We start from the raw sequence: 16,627 nt of genomic DNA on the forward strand, positions 1-16,627 counted from the left end.
ATGTATCAATCTTTTAGTTCAAAGTCTGACTTCAAGCTAACTTGTCTCTTAGAATGTTACTTTATATCAGACGTTTCAAATTCCTTAGATTACTTATAGCTCTACTCGAGATACTAGAACTACACCTGAATTGTTCCAAATACTTTTCCAGCCCTCTTTCTACTACTTTTATAGTTATCCCCTTGTAACTTATGTTTTTTTATTCCCTCCTTTTTATTTATCTATTATTATTAGTCAAAAAATACATGGCGCCAAAATGGGTCCACATGTGGCGCCATTAGCAACAATATAATAATAAAGAAAATCTGAAAATTGATTAAAGTAATTACAGAAAGACCGGCAAGAGTTTGCCTTAATGCCCTTAAAGTAGGTTTAGAGAAGGGAGGTTTGAAGAATGTCTCACGGTTTAAGTTATGAGGACTGCAATTTCCCCATTGTATGCGACAGATGCTTGGGTGAAAGCAAGTTTCTCAGAATGACAAAATCAAACCAAGAAAGATCTTGCAAGATTTGCAATCGACCATGCACAATGTTTCGCTGGAAGCTTCACAATTCCAAAAAATACAATCAAACCACAATATGTTATTCTTGTGGTAAAATCAAGAATGTATGCCAATCATGCGTAAGTGATTTAAACTTTGGATTATCATTATATGCCAGAGATGACTATATAAAGAGTAAAAAAGAACAAGGAGATGAAACTGCTCTTCAAATTATGAATATTCCGGATAGCGTAGATAACAGGGATCATTTCATGGAGAATAAATTGAATGGAAATGATGAAACCTTTATTAAGAGAATTGATGAAAACCAGAAAAAGAGAAAGGAAATATTAAAAAAGATTTTGGCAAAGGATGACAAAATTGAAGCAAAAGAAGTGACCAATTATAGTAAGAATACCACAGAATGTGGCTCTAGTTCTAAAACTACAATCAAAAGTATTTCGAAAAATTGAATACTTAATACTTTAATAAGTATATTTGTAGCCATAATGCCACTATATATAAATGCATACATTTCATTATACAAATATATTTTTCATAAAAGCCTTCTAATAGTTAAAAATCTGTTGCTAATTTTTTTTTTTTATCAATTCGATGTCAAGTCATTCATTTACCTCATCACTTTGTATCATTTCTGAAACTACATGATCACTGGAAGATGATTGCTCGGAAGGCTCTGCTGCCTGACCTGAAGTAGTTTTGTCTAAAATATTAATGGTATTTGAGCTTTTTTGGCCGGCTTGAAGGAACAATTTATCATCCTGCTCACCTTGCGTTGGTGTGATCAACCTTTCGCTGTTGTCTTTTTGAAGTTCATTGAGCATTCCAACTTCACGACTCTGAGAATCTACTTCATTCAAATCATTGATAATCTCTGATTCAACTTCAGCTCCAACTATTTGGTCATTATCATCGTTTTCTATATCTCTAATTTCCTTTTCTGCTTCTTGCTCCAACTTTTGTTCCTCTTTAATCATCTCCTCATTCCTTCTATTAATGCTATCAGAGAGCTTCTCAAATTCTTCTTTAGACGGTAGTTCAAGGCCTTCTTTTAAGCCCTGATCTTCACTATTCTCTGGATTTGCCTCAATTAAATTCACAATCTTTTCTCCACCAGCCTTATTATTTGCTTCCAATTTGTTCAGAATGCTCATTCCTCTGAACGATGGCTGATCATACATACTTTCTGCCAACTCCTCCTCCTCCTGTTCTTCCTTATTCTTGGAGATTTGTTTATTTTGAATCTTGGCCTTTTTTTTCTTAATCGCATTTCTTCTCTTCTTTCTCTTATTTTTCTGAACATCTTTTTGAATTTCTTCTACAACCTCACTCGATTGTTCAAAATTATCTTCTTTATCATCGCCAACTTCATTATTATTTCTAATTTCTTCCCCAAGCTCTTTTGCTATTAAATCAACTTTTCCCTCTCCAAATGAAACTGAGCTTAGCTCTTTTGAAATATCCTCGCCTTGAGCTTCTGTTGAATCGGTATCTGTATCTGTGCTTGCCTCTGTACTTGAACCTTCCGAAAAGTCAGATATTCTATTCTCAATTTCCTTTTTATCATCTGGATGAACTAAAGCAAGAACTTCCTCTGATAACTCCTTCAAATTGATATTTACCATGTGAGCAATAGTCTTTGGTGAAACTACTCCAGAAATTGTCTTGTCCCCAATTAGCCAAGTTGGATAAGATGTGATTTTTTCTTCAACACAACTTGTCCAAGAATTTCTATTCTGATCAAAGTTGCAGTCAAAATATGAATTATTGTCTTTAAGTACTTGAATAGCTGCTTTTCCCCACTCCAGTTCAGTTGCAATTGCTGCAGGTGAAGTACTTATTGTGTAATATTTTCCTCCAGATTCTACATACCTTTCAATAATCCTTCTATTGATTATTTCCTCTCCTTTAGTTAGTTTTCTAATATTCATAACTTCTGAAGTTAGGTCTTTTACTTTTCCAGTAATTTGATAGTTTCTTGAATACATCATAAATATAAACACAATAGAACTTGCAACAACTATTCCAAATAACCTGAAACTTTCTGTATAAGTACTAAGAACTCCAGGTATCCATGTTAAAATAAGAGCTAAACCAATTACAGAAGACTTGAGTAAAAATGTCACTGATCTAGTATTATATTCAAATAAGCCAATAAACAAGAAGTAGCAACTCATAATTGCAATAAAGTTAGTCATCATGAAAACTATTCTATTCCATATTCCAATGCTATCTATCCAATTCAAAATAGAAGAAGTATAACCCTCAGCATTTTCGTATAGATTTGAGTAGGTATAATTTGAATTATAGCTTCTGTACTCTTTAAATCTTTCCCCATCTTCAAACTCTATTTCATTTTGAGCTTTCATGTACGAAAATGAAGTTGCAATTAACAATGAAATCTCAGCCAATAAAGAGTATACTGATAATGGTATTCCACAAATCCACCAAGCCTTGCTTTCCAATAGTTGGTGGTCATATATTGACCAGTTTTTATCCATATTATTTAGATAATACAAATCTAATATACTCAAAATTATGCAAACTGACCAGCAAGCCAATAGCACTGGCATTGTAAAAGCACTAAAAACGCTCATCTTAAAATTTAAAACTATCCATATAAAATTTGAATTACTATATTAATTTTCTATTATTTGATTTTGGGTGCAAAATTTATATTGATTACCGAGCACACTAAATTTTCAATACACTATTCGGGAAAAGCTAACAAGCCTAAATTCACACTTTAACAAATCATTAGATTTTAATCTCAATAGTAACATTATAGAGAAAATTTGTTCAATGTAGTACTATTTGGTTTATTAATCAATAATTGGTTTTGTAGAATTTAGTGTAATGTTAACAATTTTAGATTAATTTTAGAATAAAAAATGAAATGGAGACTATTAGACAAATAAATAAACCAGAAAGATTTAAACTCTAATATAAAGAGGGCTTCAACGAATTCTACTTCCTAATTTATAATTATTTTTTTTCAAAACTTAATTTGGACTTGAATATTAAAAATGCACCTTTTTGGCGGCATATGTGGGCAGAAAAGCATGTATATCTTGATTTTTTTTTAATATGGAAATAAGTGTAAAAATAATTAAAGAATACCTCAATTCCATGATAAAGACTGATTTCCAGAATTGATGTAACTTGGAATACTTGAACAGGAAATGCTGAAAATAAAATTGTTAAACTCGTGGTTTAACTGATCAAACCTAATTTCAATACTTTTAATTTTATTGAAAGCATATTCTCTAGATTCGCTCATCAAATTTTTATTATCAATTACAGCTTCTCTAGATTTGATTCCATAGAGCTCAACAGACTGCCTAAGCTTTTCCATTCTTTCAATAAACTGAGCATATCCAGAATTAGAAATGACAGGCTGCAAGACTGAAATTTGGTCATTGTCTGTTACAACAAATTGATTTGCTACCTCTGATTTCTTGGCTTTTAAGCTTTGACTATGTAAAATTAAAGCACTTTCCATGTACTGAATCTCTTCTAAAAGGGACTTATATGTAATCTCGTTTGCTGTTCCGTGTACAGTAAAGGATGCAGGTGAGGTCGCCATGAACATGTCCATAATACCAACAAGCTGGAGTTGTAATTCACTCATTTCTTGCTTAAGTAGTTGAATATCCTTATTTGTAGACTCTAAACTACTTGGCTGTGGATAAAATTCTGAATCACTATCTTCAACAAAACTCTCCTCTGTAGGTGTTTTATTTGAACCTGAATTAAAGTCCCCATTAAAATACTTTACTTTTCCATCCTGATCAATCAAAACTTTTCCTTCGAGTATTTTGTCCTTATTTTTTGTGAGAAACTCCTTTAGATAATCCTTTCTCTCCTTTAATCTATTGAGAAGGTATTTATAATCTGTAATACTACTCGAGTGTTTGACAAGTAAAGGACCATCTAAATTGGCATCTTCGGATTCATTCAATCCTAAAATTTGGTTTTCAACTCTATCAGCATTTTTATTCTTATTAATACCTTCATCATCACCAATTAATAATGATCTAATAGACCTGCAACCTTCTGGAAGTTCTAAATCTCTCAAAATGATGTTATTTAGCGCATAACATAAATTTTTGGAATCTTTAATTTTTTCAATTAAACTATTTGCTAAATACATATGGGAAAGAGGTTTCATATTCCACCTATCAGCATAAATAAAAAACATCATTACTGCAATATTGTTCCAATCTTCATCAATATCATAAACGCTTTTATCTTCAACAGGTGAAAACGAAAAGATATTCCATACTTCCTTTTCTTCCTCTGCTTTATAAAACTTATCTTTATTTCTAAAAGTTGAAGGATTTACTACATCCAAGTAAACTGTTAAATTCTTCATAACTTCATATATTGAGCTAGTTTTAGTATTTAAAGTTACTAATATTATTCCGGTACCAGATGATTGAACTGCATTCAGGTCTATTTTTGCTCTTGGGAAATATCTTTCAATATCTGAGCTAACGCTAACACACCCGTCAAGTGCAGGATTGTCTGGATTAGTTACACAGTCAATAAATTCTCCGATACTATCCATCATCCAAACATTACAACTTACATCTTCAGGAAGCTTCCAGTTATCGTAATCATCATTATTGGCTTCTTCAGGAAAAATTTGTGATCTTTCAAATCTAACAATGATAACTTCCCCTGCATATTTAGGTATTCCGAACCCTCCATGTGAACTATAATGCTTCAATCTCCCTGTTTCATTTTCTGTGATAAGCTCTGTCATTTTTTTTTAAAAGCTCTTTTATATTAATATTATTTAAAATATTTTCATTTAACTAGAGATCTTAATTCGCTTAGTTCATATAGCATGGTACTTTACGTTACGTATCTACGTGTTATACCAATATTGTTCATAACTAACAGTTACCTGCAAAATAATCTTAATTAAAAGAAATTTAAATTGAAAATATTTAAGAAAAACAAATATTATATCTAAAATCACTTTTAAAAAGATAATAGTAAGTCGATATTCACTTTTATCGCAACCTAATACAAACATTAAACTCCACTTCAAAATGATAAGTTCTAAAAATGTAGGCTATATATATTAATGCTTTAAATTTCAAAAATCCTATGTAATATAGTTGAAAATCTGAATAGATTTGGATAAGATCTTTTATCAAAACTTGAATCAATTTTTCAAATGCTTATTTTTGAACTGACTACAATAGTGCATGCAAGGCAGCGCCAAATCACACGAACGCTGTTGGCGCCTATTTGAAACAAATTTGTGTGGTTTTTGATATAAATGTAAGATGAAAAAGAAAATGTATTTTTTTTCATTTTTTTTCGCAAGTTAAGGTAGGATTATCTTTTGTAATATTTTTAAATTACTTAGGTTGATAGAATGTTTCTCTTTTTTGTAACTTGACTAACTATTAGAGCATAAACTCTTTTAAAGTAGAAATGTACAGAAATGAAATATTAAGTAATTTCTCCTCTAGATTGAGAATTATGTATCGCTACTACGAGAATAGATGGAATGAGCTTATATACAAACAAAATGATGATTTGGTAATGATTCTAAAAGAATATAACTTGAAAATAAAACGTGTAGCAAACAACCAAGGAAAAGGGATAGTTAAAAAAATAATGTTTTGTGAGCCTGATATAAAAAGGAATATAATTTAAATAAACTTGATTCTACAGAAAGAGCGTTTTCTATCATCAAGTACAATTTTCTAAAGTTGGGAAAAGCAATACATAATTTAAAATAACTTGGGTGTTGGAAATAAATAGTATTCAAGAATTGAATAAAAATAATCCAAAACCTTTATTTAAGAATCTGAAATCTTTTGCCTCTTATATACTTGTTGGTCTTTCTCAAAGTTTTGAGTCAAATCTTCATATCCCTCTCCTACCATTCCAATACAATCGCCACGTAAAACAAGAGACTCCATACTTACAGTTTCTACTTTGTTCAGATCTTTATTATATATCTTTTCAAAGCAATTTTGTAATACTATATTTGTTAGCTGATCGAACCCTACCAAATTCCCAACATATACTTTGTTATCAACTGTCAATACGCTCACAGTCTTGTTGATAAACTGTTCTAATGTAGAACTATTCATCTGCTAATTCTAAAAGTTGGTAAAAAGTATGCAAATAATTAATAAGGACCAATATAAATATATATATTTATATAGATCAGTTTGCCAATGTATTTTGGAATCCTAATTTTTTTTAAACCTTGAAAGTAACTGGAATAATTGAAACAGTCAGTTCAAAAATAGAAAATCCTAAGGCATTGTCTAGCCACGTATTTAAGATGAATTCTTATTTAATATATTGTTAACAAATAAATTTCCTTGAAAAATAATTTTAAAATAATTTTTCTGGTCTCATTCTACCGACATCAATGGACCCTCATCTTGATACCGGTTTTTGACTATGAGTGCATTTTGGCGGGCTTCGGGAATAATTTATTTATTAAGCTGATGAAAAAATTAGTATACAAATAATTTAGATTACTGTGAGTTTGAAAGAAAATTTTCGGTATTATTTGTTCTCACTGGAAAGAAGATACAATCTCTTGAAGGTATAAAGTAAAAGTCCCTTATATTCGTATTAATAATAAGTGGCTCATAAAGCCATTAATAATAAATTTAAAAATACGAAATTTATGTGAGAATATAAGTAATAAACCTTTAAAGTGAGGGAGAAAGAGGTAGGAGTTTATCATATTGAGTACAAAACCATGTATGTGGGCTCTCAGAAGAAGAATGGAGTTGTGGAATTAGAACTTGTGGGAGAAATTCCAAAAACTGAAAGGTTAGATACCGATGTAAACTCTCCCGTTTCATATGATGATTTATTCGAAATTATACCAAATTCTAGAGGAAGAAAACGCAGTAATGAGCTGAAGATTGATATACCTGAGGACTTAAACTCTCAGATGGCCGAACTTCTAAAATTTTGTGGTATTAATGAATTTGATGATGAGGAACCCTTAAATTCGGAAGAAAACAATAAGCAATCAAAATACAATAAGGACTCTAAAAATGATAAATTACTTAAAGCTCACTCTATAGGTCCACCATTCTTAGTCAGATTAATGAGGTATAATTTACTGGAAAATAAGTTTCCTAACTTTTTTGATTTTGGGGTAAATTTAACTTTGCCTGCTTCTTTTCAAGTCTCTGAATATCGCCTTCTAAAGACAGTTCATCCCAGAGATAATCCATGGTACAAAGGTTGTAATAAACTTATTTTATTGGGGATCCCTTCATCTTTACGTCCAAATGACTTGAAGGAAATTATCCTATCTTTTGCTAATAAACCAGGGTGTAATTTAAAGATCAGAGAAACAGAAGTTGAAAATTCTAGCCCAGATTTGAAGTCTTCATCCCAGAAGTCCTTCTCAATTACAGAGTTGGGTATAAAGAACTTCACAAATTTGTTTACAACAGAAAATAAAGGCCACTACTTAAATAATTTATATCAGCCTTCTGGAGCATTGGTAAAGAGTCATATGAATATGGCAATATTAGAATTCCAAGAAGAAGAAGATGCATTTGAATTTTGGGTGGCGTTAAGTACCGGACTATTTCAATGTTATGGAAGCGTTTTAACAGCAATTCCTGACCCTTCTGGAAAGAGAATTCTTGCCGAGGGAATGTTAACGGTATTTTCCCCAAAAAACATTCCACTTATGGATTCTATTGAATCTTTTACAAAAAATATTCTTCAAAAGAATTATCAAAACTCAGATGAAGTAGAACTTGTTTTATCTTTTCCACTTATTGGTTCATCACGTTCTATTGATACTTTAAAAAATGAATTAATTCAAATATTTAAAGATTTACCAGAATCTGACAGTTATGTAATTGAAGAAACTGTATACTGTCTAACTATACGTTCTAAGACTCAAAAAATCATGGAACTAATTAACAATCGGCTTTTTCAACTTTGTACTTTCAAACTGACTTCAGAATCCGATCAGATGAATTTTATGGATGAGAATAATCAAATTATAAATACTGCAATGTTTATTTTCAAAGACAAAATTTGTGAACCTGTAATAATTCAAGGGAATTATGATATTCATCCAATAAAGCACCGTACAATTGAGCTTTCAAGCTTTAATAAAAAGCACGAAAAGAACTCTAAAGTCAGTTTTTCCTCAGTAAACCAGAATGATCAAGACACAGAGCCTGTTGGGTTTCTTTTCAAGAAATTTGAGGAATTAAGAGAAGCTCTTCAGCATGGGCTAGCACCAATCTCTACAAACTCCGGAGACCAGAACATTAATTCTGACCAAAATGGTTCAAATAACGCTAAGAGATTGCTTAGAACCCCTTCAGAAGTTTGTTCAATTGGTGACTCGAATTCTTCGCAAATAGCATCTAACACGATGAATGCTATCAACAAGAAACTTTCTGGAGTCCAAATAGATGGACCATTAAAGAATGAAGAAGAAAATTTCGTACAAGAATATCCAGATTCGCATTATAGACGCTCAAATAATAGAAAAAGAGCTCTCGAAAGTTTAGATGAGGATCCTGAACTTCCATTAGGTTCAAATTCTGACAATAGAAATGTGAACGGGTCAAATAAAGATGAAACACAAAGATCTGAAAACAATAAAGCTGAGAAATCTACAAGCAAGAGGAAAACCTCCGTTGAACTACCCAGGAAAAACATTAAAAGTAGCTCATCTAGGAGAGACTAATATTTAGAATTTAAGCTCCAAACTTTATAAAATATATTATTTATGAACTATTCATTTCTGTTAATTTTAATAGAGGAAATAGTTTTATATACCTGTTCTTCATTACTTATGACTCCTATTTCTTGAATTCCAGATAATTCATTAAGCTGAATTTCAGAGATATATCCAGGACCAAAGCTTTTTTTTGAGTATGCTTTCACAAGACTACTAGAATTAAATGTTAATTTCTGTTTTTCACTTTTATTTCCGTATTTTGTATTGATAAAGGTTACATGTGGGTTATAATCCTGTACTATAGAATCTTTTAGATTTTGTGATTTGTTACTAATCTCTGAATTAGAATCAGATATTGTTAAATTAACCCCATATTTTATCAGTATCTCACAAAGTTTAATCCAAAGTCGTTTAATCATTGCAATTTTATGATTTTCAGATATTTTTGCATATACAACTCTAGAATTATAAGGAGATCCAAAGTACCCTAATCCATGTAACTCCACAGGAAATCCCTTTTCAGAAGATGATTCTTCCAAAATGTCTCGAAACTCTTGAGTTTCTTTTAATTCGAATAATGCATTCTCACACTGTAAAAGTTCTTGAGGTGTTTCTGCTCGAACTAACCCCAAAGTTATGTGCAATTTCTTCTCACCAATAAAAAATGTCGGTTTAATTTCTCCGTACTCTGCAGATTCATTCACCACTTTTTTTAAAGCTTTGAATTCCTTGAATAGATTCAAAGAGTGCTGATTAAATGATAAACTGAAAAAGTGTGTTGGAGTTTGATTTACTTTGATATTTTGATCTTTTTCCTCCAAATAATCCACAAATTCCAAATGATCAAAATTTGAGCCAAGCTTAGTAGCTTCTTCAGATTCTTCGCTTTCAGAATTTGAGAAATTACTATCTTCCTTAATAACTTGCACTTCGCTTGTAGGCTTAAATGAAAGTCTTTTCAACAAACTTGCTGGAATCTGACTCAAGTCCACATACTCACTCACCATCCTCCCCCTTTCTTTATCCCCTGACCTCTGAAAGATGTTGTCTCGTATTTCAACAGCTTTTACTGGCGGGAATAAAATCATCTCATCTAACTTTTCGATTTCATTTGAATGAAAATGACTACCCTGGGGGGAATTATGATCATTATAAGATCCCTCTGCTCCCGTAACTCCGCTTTCTTCGTTCAGTTGTTTTTTAGATTCCTTAATTTTTTTTGAAGCCATAAATCATTCTAATCGGTACCGTTAATTTCCTCAATTTACTTTTACTACTTTAAGCACTGCAAGCAAACAGAGAGCGCCAACTAATGGCGCCGTTTGTCGATCTAATTTACAGCCAAAATTATTTAAAGGGGTGGGCTTAATAATATTCTGAATTTACTTAAGAATAGAAACGGGTATAATTTGACTTGGAAAATAGCAAGAGGTTGCAGATGTTTTATATTTTTTGTGTGAGCATTTTCATTCGGAAAATACACTCGTATTAAGTAAATAGTATTAATATATCGATCGCATGCTGGTAGTTACCAGGAGCTAAACAGTAAAATAAAAATAAGATAATACTTGTTTTAATGAAACCATGGATCAAATCATTGACGATGATGAGTACAATTCAATTTTCCCACTTGAGAAAATTGCTTCTCATTTGAATATTTCCTTAAAATTCCTAGAAAATGCTCAAATTCAGTGGATGAATGAAAAAGAATCACTCCTTCGTGAAATTGAGAGACTAAGAATGGAAAATAGAACTCTAAGAATGGAAGTTAGAAGTAGTGAAAATATTGAAAGGAATTCTGTCTCAAATACTCCAAATAACAACAGAATTAAAAGTTATTATTTAATAAACAATGACTCTGGTCAGATTATTCCTATCCCTCCAAATCCAGTAAATCAAGTAGTTGGAAGAAGCTGCAGTAGTTCAAACAATATTAAAAGAGTAAACGATGTTCTTGAGATTCAAAATATTACCGAAAGAAATTCGAATGCTATTCCAAATAGAAATTCGATTTCTGCATCGAGAAGCATCCAAAATGATCAGATTTCTCCAGCTACAAGTTCACAAAACTGTCGAGTGAGACATATACAACTTGAAGACGAAAATAGCGACCATGAACCATTAGAGGAAAAGAAAAAAGCTATTAAGTATAGAGAAGTTGGAAAAAGTATTGGCAAAAAAGAACAAAGAAAGAATCTTGAAGCATTCGAGTGTACCGAGTGTTCTAAGTTTTACAAAGCTATTAATAATAATAGAACATCAAATAGCCAATCAATGTGTAAGCATCTAAAGCAAAGCCTTCTTCTTCAGAATTCAGGAAGGCATAGGTTCAAACATCCTCCAACTAAATCTCCCCCAGGGTATTGGGATTTGGATGAAATTTGATATTAAGAAAGTATAATAAAATTTTGTTAACTTATTATTTCTATTATCTTTTTTTTTTACTTATATTTCATTTTAAATTATCAATATGTAATTATCCGGCATTAGTAAACGGTAAATCTTTTCCATTAGGTATTAAGTTAGAACCAGAATCGGGATCAGCTTGCAGTACAAAAACGGCCCAATCTCTTAAGATGTGGTTTATTTCTTTCAAGAAGGGTGACTTACATTGTAAAGGAGTACAATTTGTAGAATGCACCGCTACAACGAGAGAGCATGCTGGCTCTTTAAAAAATTGTGCCTTTTTCTCCACGTACTGGAGAAGTGGAGCAGTTGTAGCTTGATTATTACCTATAAGTTGCCCAAGATTTCCAGAAATAATTATTTCTTCTTCTGTTTCTTTACCAAATACATTACCATAGTTTCCCATATATACCCCCGATAAAGGACCAAATTCCAATTCTTTTTCTAAACCAGGCTCAAACATTTGGGTCGCTAATGTTCCTCCGAATGCCATTTCTTGGAGTCTTCTAAGCATTATATTGTTGTTATTACCGATATCATCCCATTTCCTTTTACCCACTCCAATCTCAGATTCATCATCTTTTAATCCTTTGGAATCTCCACAAATTCCTTTATCTTTGATACAATTCTTTGAACTGTTTTCAAATTCGTTAGTTAAAAACTCAACATTATTTTCCATATCAATTCCCATACCTCTCATTTGAACAGCTTGGATGTCTGCTTGACTTTTCTTCACATAACGAGAAGAGGAAGTGAACAAATTGTTTGAAATAGTGTCTTGACCTCTTGAACTAGTGTCATTAAAGTTGATTGGAAACTCTTGATCATTCTTATTTTCAGAAATTTCGTTTAAAGTTTCAAAGATATCTTCAACTACTTCATCTGACACCACATCATTCTCATCAAATGTTCCAGAAATAATTTTGTATGTCTCATCTTCAGGAATTTCTTCTCCAAACTCATATTTTTCGAGTGCTTTAGGAGGAAAAATAACGTTGAAGCCCTTTGGACACCAAATTCTGCCTCTTGTATAATTAACAATATTACAAATCATAGTTACTCTTTGATAAAAAGCAAAGTTTGAGCCAATATATGAAGGTTGGGAATTATCTGGACAAATTGCTATTGGTGGAATAACCTGAAATGCTTTGCATCCTTCAATTGAATTAACAAATCCTGCTGGACAAATTCCTCCATCCAATTCCTATAAAAAAAAAATTCAAATGAATTATCATCAATAATTTTATCTCCTTAAACTTACAGAAAATGGAATAACACGATACCCTTCGCATGCCCATGATATAATATCTGGAGTAACTTCTCCTGTATTTGAATTAGTTTCTGATTCGTACTTAAGTCTAAGTTTCATTCCTGCTGGACATGCTAAAGAAGGTCCTACTTCTCTTTTTTCCTGGCAAATTCCTATTTTTAATAAATAAAAAATATATTATATTTAATATAAGTAAATTTATTACTGTAAGCCAAAAAGAATATTTTGCAAAATTACCTGGATATAAAGATGACTGTTTAGGAATAGTGCCTGACGCTGAGCTAACAAATCTTCCCAGATCACCAAAACACTCTGTTCTTGGTCCCAAAGAAACCTCAGCCATACAAAGTGGCCCCCAAGGAGTCCAGCCTTTTGGGCATCTGACCTGAACAGGTCTAATTAATTCAGGTACCCTATTATCTACTCCTTTTTCTTGCTTTCTAGTTAAAATGGGTTCAAATTCAGGTTTTTTTTCCGTCAATTTATGAAGCTCAAGAATCTCCGTAATATTTGCATCATATCTGGGAAACTTGTCTTTCCAAGGAAGGGGCTTGTAATCTGACTTTAATTTTTGAGGTCCATACATTTCAGCTGGGTTTGTAGATCCTGAAAAGTCATGCCTTTCTTGTGCCACATTTCTTTGCGATAATACATATCTAAAACATAAAACAAGCAGTAATAATATCAAAAAATTCATTTTATAACTAGAAAATGAGTATCATCTGCTCAGTTCAATTCATATTTCTTGAACTTTCATTAAAAAGAAAAACCTTATTGCATGCTTTTTTATAATATTACCAAATTACCCGCCAAAGCGATTTTTTGATGATACCCCAAAAAGATCGATAAAGAAAAAAAAATAGGACAAATTATTACGTGAAAAGTGGGAAAAACTTTGATACACATATTTTTGTGTATGAGCCCTAATAGTGAATCAGATATTAGGTAGCAGAGAGAGAGAGAGAGAAGCAAAATATCTTGGAGTTGGAACAATGTTTTGAAGTTAATGGGATCAGAAAGAAGAACAAAGGTATTTCCGGTTAAATATGAATAACGAGATTGAAGTATCCGGAATTTATTCATTACCTGAGATAGATAAGTTAATAGGAGAAAAGGTATTTTTTTCATCGGCTCTACAAAATAGCCTTTCAAGCAAAAATGAACAAGAATTAAAAATATATAGTTATCTAAATCAAGATTTAAGCGGATCTATCTTAGAGACTGAATCAATTTTAAATAAAGTATTTAACACTGATAACTTTTCTATGACGGATTCGTCTATTTTGGAGAAAAATGAAGACAATATAGTCGATGGAATTCATCAAAAAGAAGAGTTAAATAGTCATTACGTCTCAGTAGAAAACACTCTGAAAGAGAATCAAAGCATTGAAAACTCTTTGAGTGAATTTCCAGATGAAAAAGGAGTAGCAGCTCAAGATGATTTAAACGAGAGTTCTGAAGGGAAAAGTAAAATTAATATCAACGAAATGGAGCATTTTATGGATGCTGATGCAAACTCTGTTGGGTCTGAGATGGATTCTCTGGATGGATATACAACATTTGACTATGGATTTGATGGGAGTGGGATTATTTCTTCTGTGGAAGACTGGGAAAGTGACGATAACTCGGTAGTTTTTAGATATAATGAAATGGCCTGGCCAGAAGAAGCCATATTAGAAGGAACAGAAACGGATGCAAATGAGGTTATAGAAAATATATGTGAAGAGGATGACCCAGATAAAGATTTAGGCGAAGCTAAATCTGAAGAAGAAATTGTACCTAAAGAAAATACTCCTGAATGCAAGGATTATAATCAAATTTCAGTTAATGAAGAGAATTTTATTAAAGAATCCGAATTTGTTAGCAGTGAAATCAAAATTGGTGATGTTGAATCTATTGGCAGAAGCGATCAAATAGATAGTGATGAAAGAGATGTTATTTATATAAAAAGAAGACCAGGTTCTGAAAGCAGCTTTCATGTTGAAGGAGGGATGATGCACGTACCTTCAGTTGAACAAGAGGTAGTACTGGAAAAAGTTGCGGGAGAGAGTGCTGAGGCTTCTCCGTCGTCGACAAAATTCAGGAAATGGCTTTCAAGTAACTCAGGAACCTCTAAGATCCATTCATATTTAGGAAATTTTAGAGGAGAAAATTTCAAGGATGGCTCCGGGATATCTGGTTCAAGTACTTTGAAGAGTTTATTTAAAGTTGGAGGAGTTTTTAGAAGATATGGGTACCTTTCAAACTCTTCTTTTAACTCAAATCTTGTTACAAGTTTGGGAAGTATTATTAATCAAGCAGAAAAGAGCAATAGTAGGACATTCAAAGGTGATGATTCTGGCCTATCTCATGTAGAAGTCTTAAACGGAGCTCACGAAGCCAGAAGAAACTTGAGACAGCGTACCCTTCCGATGAAGATTTCTACAAAATTTCAAATCAGCAATAAGACAAGGAAGGCAAGGGAAAATGATATTGGATCAATTTGGCTGATAAGAGAAATATATTTATCTTTAACACCTCAAATTCTAAAGCTATCAATGAGTATTGATGGAGAGTGGTTGATTTTAGGAAGTCAAGATGGTAGTATACGACAATGGAAGTTTAAAGGAGATGAATTTGGAGATTCTGGAATGATTTCGTCATCAGGCCATCAAATAGAGCCATTCTTTAATGAAAAGGAGGACTTTAATATTCAAGCTCATTCAAATGCAATCATATCTTTGCACTGGGAGAATGATGAAGGAAGCCATAGGTTTCTCTCAAGCAGTATGGACAGAACTGTGAAGCTTTGGGAGGCAGGCTCTACAGAACCAAATGCTGTAATTAACTGCTCAGATTGGCCGACATCTGTTTCTTTCCATCCAATACAAAAAAATATTATTTTTATTGGCTCATTAGATGCATCTGTACAGATTTTGAGACTAATTCCTAACGAAGGTTCCCCAAATAAATTCCTAACCAAAGTAGTTGAAACGATTAGAGTACAGGATTTATTGACTTCTTTATCTATTTCACCTAATGGTAAATATCTTGCTTGTGGATTTAAGGATGGGGGAGTTGCATTTTACGATGCTAGAACTTTAAAGTATAGATGTGATGTGGATTGTAGAAATAGAAGAGGAAAATCCTCAAAAGGCAGAAAAGTTAGTGGTATTTCTTGGAAAAGAGACAATAAAAGTGTTTTAGTAACTACTAATGATAGCAGAGTGAGATTATTTAATTTGAGTGATTTGTCAACATTTGTTAAATTTAAAGGCCATATAAATGAGGAAACTCTTCTTTCTGCTCAAATTTCTAATGATGAAAAATTCATAGTCTCTGGTTCGGAAAATGGGTACATTTGTTTGTGGGATCTTCAACCAGATTTTGGAAGATCCATTTTTGGAATCCAATACAATAAAAATAACCTAAATGGCTCGAACTTCCACCCAAATGTTACCAGCAACCAAATTTCTTTAAGATATGATAGGATTAACATTAGAAGAGGTCCCACGCAACATTGTGTTGACTCATTCAAGGCATTTGATTCGTCTCTAACCTCGACTATACTTGCTCCTCCTGCTTTTTCCAAAAAGATTATTAAATTCTTCAAAATGAACCAAAGAAATTCATTGAATTATCCTTCATTTGGAACCTACATTAATGAAAAAAATGCTCAAATATTTATCGCTGTAAACAGAAATGGACAAATCAGAATTTTTATGAACATTCCTAATTAAAAACAATCTCTTATAT

The 16,627-nt window shown here is 32.1% G+C and overlaps 10 protein-coding genes across 10 annotated transcripts; 4 read left to right on the top strand and 6 right to left on the bottom strand.

Annotated features, from left to right (window-relative positions):
• Nucleotides 1-394: 394 nt before the first annotated feature.
• On the top strand, nucleotides 395-955 carry cgd7_5320 (Cwf5-like with 2 ZnR domains (CCCH and RRM domains missing); the record flags this gene model as incomplete). Its single annotated transcript, XM_628673.1, has 1 exon — nucleotides 395-955. One exon carries the CDS (start codon nucleotides 395-397, stop codon nucleotides 953-955), a length of 561 nt encoding a protein of 186 aa, XP_628675.1.
• A 150-nt stretch (nucleotides 956-1,105) lies between these two features.
• On the bottom strand, nucleotides 1,106-3,100 carry cgd7_5330 (thioredoxin/PDI, cyanobacterial type, signal peptide plus 4 transmembrane domains; the record flags this gene model as incomplete). Its single annotated transcript, XM_628674.1, has 1 exon — nucleotides 1,106-3,100. One exon carries the CDS (start codon nucleotides 3,098-3,100, stop codon nucleotides 1,106-1,108), a length of 1,995 nt encoding a protein of 664 aa, XP_628676.1.
• Nucleotides 3,101-3,624: 524 nt separating this feature from the next.
• Nucleotides 3,625-5,271, bottom strand: cgd7_5340 (uncharacterized protein; the record flags this gene model as incomplete). The annotated part of the gene is made up of 1 exon (XM_628675.1): nucleotides 3,625-5,271. The coding sequence occupies one exon, from the start codon at nucleotides 5,269-5,271 to the stop codon at nucleotides 3,625-3,627; it is 1,647 nt and encodes a 548-aa protein (XP_628677.1).
• A 1,054-nt stretch (nucleotides 5,272-6,325) lies between these two features.
• Nucleotides 6,326-6,625, bottom strand: cgd7_5350 (conserved hypothetical protein; the record flags this gene model as incomplete). Its single annotated transcript, XM_628676.1, has 1 exon — nucleotides 6,326-6,625. A coding segment is annotated over one exon (300 nt), but the record flags the coding sequence as incomplete, so codon positions are not given.
• A 623-nt stretch (nucleotides 6,626-7,248) lies between these two features.
• Nucleotides 7,249-9,222, top strand: cgd7_5360 (uncharacterized protein; the record flags this gene model as incomplete). The annotated part of the gene is made up of 1 exon (XM_628677.1): nucleotides 7,249-9,222. One exon carries the CDS (start codon nucleotides 7,249-7,251, stop codon nucleotides 9,220-9,222), a length of 1,974 nt encoding a protein of 657 aa, XP_628679.1.
• A 47-nt stretch (nucleotides 9,223-9,269) lies between these two features.
• Nucleotides 9,270-10,445, bottom strand: cgd7_5370 (LigT, 2 H domain protein, involved in RNA processing; the record flags this gene model as incomplete). Its single annotated transcript, XM_628678.1, has 1 exon — nucleotides 9,270-10,445. The coding sequence occupies one exon, from the start codon at nucleotides 10,443-10,445 to the stop codon at nucleotides 9,270-9,272; it is 1,176 nt and encodes a 391-aa protein (XP_628680.1).
• Nucleotides 10,446-10,800: 355 nt separating this feature from the next.
• Nucleotides 10,801-11,601, top strand: cgd7_5380 (CtIP type zinc knuckle (C2H2); the record flags this gene model as incomplete). The annotated part of the gene is made up of 1 exon (XM_628679.1): nucleotides 10,801-11,601. One exon carries the CDS (start codon nucleotides 10,801-10,803, stop codon nucleotides 11,599-11,601), a length of 801 nt encoding a protein of 266 aa, XP_628681.1.
• Nucleotides 11,602-11,692: 91 nt separating this feature from the next.
• cgd7_5390 (uncharacterized protein) lies at nucleotides 11,693-12,676 on the bottom strand (the record flags this gene model as incomplete). The annotated part of the gene is made up of 1 exon (XM_628680.1): nucleotides 11,693-12,676. One exon carries the CDS (start codon nucleotides 12,674-12,676, stop codon nucleotides 11,693-11,695), a length of 984 nt encoding a protein of 327 aa, XP_628682.1.
• Nucleotides 12,677-12,980: 304 nt separating this feature from the next.
• Nucleotides 12,981-13,589, bottom strand: cgd7_5400 (conserved hypothetical protein; the record flags this gene model as incomplete). The annotated part of the gene is made up of 1 exon (XM_628681.1): nucleotides 12,981-13,589. The coding sequence occupies one exon, from the start codon at nucleotides 13,587-13,589 to the stop codon at nucleotides 12,981-12,983; it is 609 nt and encodes a 202-aa protein (XP_628683.1).
• Nucleotides 13,590-13,938: 349 nt separating this feature from the next.
• On the top strand, nucleotides 13,939-16,611 carry cgd7_5410 (WD40 protein; the record flags this gene model as incomplete). The annotated part of the gene is made up of 1 exon (XM_628682.1): nucleotides 13,939-16,611. The coding sequence occupies one exon, from the start codon at nucleotides 13,939-13,941 to the stop codon at nucleotides 16,609-16,611; it is 2,673 nt and encodes an 890-aa protein (XP_628684.1).
• Nucleotides 16,612-16,627: the final 16 nt, after the last annotated feature.

Source organism: Cryptosporidium parvum, chromosome 7 (assembly GCF_000165345.1).
Source record: "Cryptosporidium parvum Iowa II chromosome 7, whole genome shotgun sequence".
In the NCBI taxonomy this organism is placed as follows: Eukaryota; Apicomplexa; class Conoidasida; order Eucoccidiorida; family Cryptosporidiidae; genus Cryptosporidium; species Cryptosporidium parvum.